Genomic DNA, 6375 nt, shown 5'->3' on the forward strand with positions numbered 1-6375 from the left:
GGATTGATTACCATTCTGTATTCAGAAACACGTTCCCCTTGCATTCCTCTTCTGAAATCCGACAGAAAATGAGGCATTTATGGCTACAGGCAAAATTTGGTCCAGTGGACACAGTTTACATTTAGTATTTATAGAGAGAGAAATTAAATTATGGTGAAAAGTGAAGCCCTTGGCCCTTGACCCCCGAATTAATACCAACCCCATCATTTTCTGATTACTGCTGGAGCTGTGCAGTCCAAATTCAAACTCCCTTCTAGCTTTAAACAGCGGCCGGGAGACAATAATTAAACTAATCTATATTGCAGGGGCGGGGGGTACAGCAGGATATTGTGTGATATTCAATTAGGTGAATAAATACTGTTCCGGACAGACAACACAGAGACTTCACTTTCTTTTTTTATTTCAATTGGAGTTTCTCTCTCTCCACGCACACAAATAAACCCTGTGAAATGATACATTTGGACTGGATATTTTATAACTGGAAAATCTATTTGTGTGTTTCCCAGAGATAAAGGGTTGGTTCTCTCTCTCTTTTCCCCCCAGACTTGAAGGATTTAATTCTGCATGAACCTCTCAGAAAGGTTTAAGGGGTTCCCTTTATCTTCAGACTAGCTCTTTAGTTTTTAGTTTCCCCCACCAGCACCTTTTTCGTCTGGGGGGGGGGGTTCGCTGCGGGAACGTAAAGGAATATAAATAATCACTTAAAGAGGAAACAAAATTCGGTTTAAGCCCTTCAAATAATAGAGATAAATATTCTAGAAACCCGGAGTCAAACAAGTTCCAGTTCCTATTACACAACATTGCAGTTAATATAGAAAATCGAGTCTGCCTGGGAGGGTTCTCTGTCTTGCCGCCTCCATCCGTTCTAGTTATCCCTCGTGTTTGTTTGGGAATCATAACTTTCATTATTTATGGCGGAGAAATCGAATAAAGGCATCCCAATCCGAGCAAGCTGAGTCCCTTCGACTGCACGTAGCAGGGCGGATTTGGGATGAGTGGCTGGATATATATTTTATCTCCTTCCCCACACCCTTTCTATTACTGTTTAGAGAAGAATAGAAAAATATTTCCTTAATTATATTTCTATGATGTCGAATCACTAATGACTGTACTGGGGAAAAAACCAGGATCCACTCCAAAGTGTATGTATGGATGGTCCTTTCTGCTGCTTCTCTCCTGCCACCCTCCCATTCTTGTAGTTTGTTTAAGAATATTTTCTTTAATTATTTAACTTTTGGAGTTTATCAATATTTTATATTGGTGAACCTTCTATGGGAATATAATTTAATTAGAACAAATTTGGCTGCAGCTTCGAGGCTATTAATCACTGGCAGAGTAAAAGTGTGTGTGTGTGTACAGGTTTCGCCCCCTCCCTTCTTCGAGTGGGGGTGTAGTAGTGGGTTTTAAAACTTTATTTTTTGGTCTCCCTTTGCGAAATCGGCTGTTTTTAATTAGCCACCCTCTGGCTATGTTCATAATTTAATATTTCTTGCGTTCGTGGATCAATAGGAGATTCCATTAATTATGATTTTGATTGATATGATCAGCTCACACTTTAATTTCTATAAAGGGTTCTTCCTTTTTTTTTAATTTCCCTCCCCTTCCCCTCTTCTTCCCCCCACCCCCCGTTCTAGAGCCGGAGAGGAGATGAAAAGGCTTGTAGTTTTAAATTCAATGTGACAGCTCTGGAAAGAGAGGATGATGAATCTCCTATTATTGGATCAGTCTATTTGCCGCTCAATGTCTCCCTGTAATTGGAGCAACATCACTTTAAAGGTTCAGAGAGTAGAGCATTTCTGGTGAAAAATCCCCACAACACGCCGGTGAATGTTTTAAAGGGAAATCTATTAGTGATTTGGAGAGGGGAGGGGAAGAGGGTGGGCATGGGGGGGGGGGCTGAGAGAGGGTGTGTGTAACTCTGGCTGTTTAGTATTTAACTGGGTATCAATCAGATCCATAAGTTCTCCAGCTCCTCGGCACCCCCCACCCCTGGCTGGCTGGCCCATGCCGCCCTCCCCAGGCAGGCGTTCTTATCAAAGCCCCCCTTGTCTTGTTGTGACAGCTCTGATATTGTTTATTGAGGCTGGATGTCAGGTATAATTAGCAATCGATATGGAAAACGTTTGCTCCCCACACTGGCACGTCTCTGACGTCAGGACCGATTAACGTTTCTTATTGGTCCCAAATTCCCCCAGCCTGAGCTAATTATTGGGAGCTTGATGTTGATAAAGTTAAAGCGCCCGGGCGCCCTCCAGCATGAGCCCCTTCCCGCACCGCCGCCGCCTGCTCCCGCCGCCCCGCGCCGCGCCCCGCTAGAGCCGCCCCCATGATGGACAGCCGCCTCCTGGAGCATCCCCATGCCCAGTTCGGAGGCATGGTGGGCTTCCCTTACCCGCTCGGCCACCACCATGTCTACGAGCTGGCCGGGCACCAGCTGCAGTCGGCGGCCGTGCCCTTCTCCATAGATGGATTACTGAACGGCTCCTGCGCCGCCTCGGTGGTGAACCCGGCGCCGCTGCTCCCCGCGGGCTGCGGGGTGAACGGGGACAACCAGCCCTTCAAGCTCTCAGGTAAGCGGCCCCCCTCGGCTCCTGGAGACGCCGCACCCCCAGCGGCGCCCCCCTCCCCCAACTCCAGATCTGATGCGCGGCCCCCACGGAGAACAGGGGGACTGCTTTTCCGGGTGGGTGCACGGGTCTGAGCCTCTCCCCACGGGTCGCTACAGGGGGATCCGGAGTCAGCTCAAACACCGAGGGTGGACCGGATCTCTTGGTATTTTTTTCCAAGAGAGATTTGAACAGATCGTTTAAAAAAAAAAAAAGCCTTCGGTGGCTCCCAGCCCGCTGTGAAACAGCACGTGCGCTCTGAACAATAGCCGGCCCCTGTGTGTGAGTGTCCCCTTTCGGGAGCTGGTGTGTCTGGGTGCACGGCGCAGGAGAGGATGCCCATTTTTACAAGCGGGCTAGGAGGGTACCGCTAGGGGTAGGGGAAGAGAGGTTGATGACTAGACCCTGATCCACGAGCAAGTGCAAAGTTTACCTCCTTGGCAAATCTATTGTCTGGTTTTAAGGTACCCCATGGATGCCTGGCGCTGGTATTGTCAATGCTCCTTCTTCGTGGCATCCCCCTCTGCACCCTTACTCCGGAAGGAGACTGTTGTTTACACGCACAGCACACCACGGTAGAAGCAGTGCCGTCGGGGTCGTTCAAATCGAATCAGTGACCGTAAAGACGTGGGCAGGATCCCATTTTTGCGACCCCAGCCATGACTCTTCCGAGTGGGGCTCTGTCAGCAAGCTGGTGGCCTGCCAGCTTCTTACGTGCGATTCCCAAGTAGGGACAGGAGATGGGCCTGGTTCGGGCTTTGATGGGAGCCTAGGCGGGCCTTTCCCTGGAGCCCCTATGCCTTGGATTGAAAAGGGGCCCAGTGCCCTTCCGGGCTCTGCTGCTTTAGGAAGTCAAACCTGGACAGCCGCCCTACGTTTATTTTAAGGCTGATCGTTGGACCAAACTTAACTTTAAAACTTTCACTCCTGCACCTGTTCTCCGATGCTGACCTATTTCAAGAATAAACATCCTGTAAAGTAGGCGGGGGGGGGGGGAGAGGCGAGGCAGAGGGAACAATTTCCCCCCATCTTTGATATGGGTGTGTAATGTACAGACTCCCACGCCTTCTAAACGCTACCCAGTGCAAAGGTGAAAAGGCGGGTTGTAAATTGCGGAGGGAGAAAAGGCCTGTTTTTTTTCTGGTTAGTTTATTGTATTTCTGCCTTTTCAGACTCTGGTGACCCGGACAAGGAAAGTCCTGGCTGTAAAAGAAGACGAACCCGCACGAATTTTACTGGCTGGCAACTAGAAGAGCTAGAAAAAGCCTTTAATGAAAGTCATTACCCGGACGTGTTTATGAGAGAGGCGCTGGCTCTGAGGCTGGACCTAGTGGAATCTAGAGTGCAGGTAAAAAACCCTTTTCTTTAGCTTCCTAAGGCCAAGTGCACTCGCCACATCTACCCCGGCCTCCCCATTCCCATGCCGAATGACCGGTTGTTCACAAGAAATTGTTTAATGAACACATCTAGTATTTCCCCCTTGGCTCCTGGAACCTGGACACCCCAGTCCTGATTTAGCGATGTGCCAACTGCCTTGTGGGTTGTGTGGGGGTTTTGTTTGTTTGTACCTGAACTGAGCATACACGTTTGCTCTTAATTTATGCATGCGGTCTGGGAAATCTTTCTTGGAGTAAACGTGTTTTGTGATTTAATTCCCCACCCCTTTAAACTTTGCCTGCAAATAGGCCCTGAAGAGTGTAATTCAAGTCGAGAGTTCATAAACCCTTTCCACTGTAAACATTTTCCTTAAATGAGCCAAGAGTGAAAAATTAGCATGCAAATATGAGCCTTAAACATGGTACATTGGAGAATGTAAATAAAGCTTTTAGGCAGCTCGAGGGTATAGATAGAAGAATCCTGTAAAACTTCATTTAGACAAACCAGTTATCCACCACTCTTTCAAAACTATTCGCTTAAACTGATCTTTAAAATAACAGTAATAAAAACCATCCTCGAGTTAAAGAATGCAGGGTTTATCTGTGAGCTGGCTAGTAAATATTCAGATGTTTGCTCGTAGCTTTGAACGGATAAGGATGGATAACCGTAAACTTGCACACTTTAAAAATACTTTATTTTGCATGCATTTTAAATGTACTGAATCAGTACTTTCGTCTCTGTAAATCACTACAGTGTTGTGCTTGATACAAATCCGAAGTGCCCTGTTCTCCTTAGAGTGTGTGTGTGTGTGTGTGTGTTTAAATCGATCATGTACTCTAAAAACTGGCGTTTACCACAAGAAGGAGCTAATACCATTACTGGATATTATTAATCCATTAGCATTGTTTAAAGGTGTATTTACAAAATGCTTTTTTCCTCCCCCTCATGACCTCTTCTGGTTTGAAATCCTTTTATCCAATTTGTTCTGAGATTGTTGAGTGAAGTCGAGACCCTCCATTTCCCTTTAATACGATAATGAGTAATTCTCAGGGACAAGGCCTCCTGGAAGTGGCACAAAGAGAGGCATTTATCTATACCATACCAGCAAAAAAGCGAAGACGCGCCGTCTGACGCTGGCAGACTTGAAACAAACACCTCTCTGCATCATTCTTCGAGAGCCATTGTTTGGTTTTGTGTTTTTTAAATTTGTTGCATTTCAACAAGAATAGATCCCGCACCATCATGCTCGATTCCAATCTCTTCTAAAAACAGGAGATGGCCTTGTCTTTATTCCTGTTTTCTGATTACCACAGTCGAAAATAAAGGAGTGGCGGGGGGACTGAGGACAAAGGAATAAAAAACAGAACTGGTGGCAGACCCACAACCAACTCCAATTCTGCTCCTGGCGTGAGGGTGAAATATACATATCGATGATGGTAGCTGGTTTTCCTTTAGATCTGTCAAACGTGCCGCCCCTCTCCCCTATATCTTGCTGAGATTATATTTTAGTTGGGTTTGTGAACATTTCTTGGTTTTGATGCAGTAAATAACCCTGTCTCAATCAAACAAACCCTCGATTTGTTTGATTTACAATATGGCACAAGATTTGGTTCTACTTCTCCTTTTGTGAAGTGTAGAGTATTTTTAGGCGGTTTAAATTTATCCATTATGCTGTTCTTTGTGTCTCTGGTCACGAGGAGAAATACCTGTGCAATTAATTCAAAATAGTCTTGAGCAGCAAGATGAGTAGCTGGAAATCCAAGCGAATTCCATGTGCGACAGTGGAGGCGCAAAACTCTTAAGGACACACTTTAAAAAAAAAATCAGGAGTCCTACGAAGTTACGGATTTTTTTTTCCTCAGTGACTTTATTTATGTCGCTATGGGATTTTAAAATCAAAAGGTATCTAGCCCCCTCCGTTCAGGTGGCCGGAGCACAGGCTTCAGTCTAGGAAGACGTTCCAAAGTGAGCCAAACTCTATCTCGACTCAGATTGAGAATCGAATCGTTACCCCCTTTTTTTCCCCCTTAAAACTTTAGGCCGATTTTTTTTTACTTATATTTTGGGGAGAGAGACAAGCTGCGCGTGGCTGTGTACACTGCATGGAGAGGCGGACACGGGGATCACTAATTGTTTTTGCATTCACTTTCTCCGGTGTATGTATTCGGATCTCTCCTTGCATTCTCCCCCCCACCTCCCCACACAAACCCCAATTTCAATTCCCCAGGCCATCAGCCCGCTTTTAAGAAGGTTTTTAATTTGCAGCCTGTGCGATTTCTGCTCTGCTTTACGGAGATCTCTGGCGGGTGTAAAGAAGCACCTTCCTCCTTGCCTCTCTCTTTCTCCCAGCAGCGGTTCCGGGCCTGCCACCACCTCGCCTGGGAGAGGGGGA

General features: G+C 46.4%; 1 protein-coding gene across 1 annotated transcript in view; it reads left to right on the forward strand.

The window, feature by feature from the left end:
- Positions 1–2217: 2217 nt before the first annotated feature.
- UNCX (UNC homeobox) overlaps positions 2218–6375 on the forward strand; it is a 5622-nt gene continuing 1464 nt past the window's right edge. The window contains exons 1-2 of the mRNA XM_039490411.1: positions 2218–2570; positions 3779–3954. Coding sequence (XP_039346345.1) covers positions 2327–2570; positions 3779–3954 — 420 coding nt within the window. The 5' untranslated portion in view covers positions 2218–2326. The remainder of the gene's footprint in view (positions 2571–3778; positions 3955–6375) is intronic.

The sequence above is a fragment of the Mauremys reevesii genome, linkage group 10 (assembly GCF_016161935.1).
Source record: "Mauremys reevesii isolate NIE-2019 linkage group 10, ASM1616193v1, whole genome shotgun sequence".
Lineage (NCBI taxonomy): Eukaryota > Metazoa > Chordata > Testudines > Geoemydidae > Mauremys > Mauremys reevesii.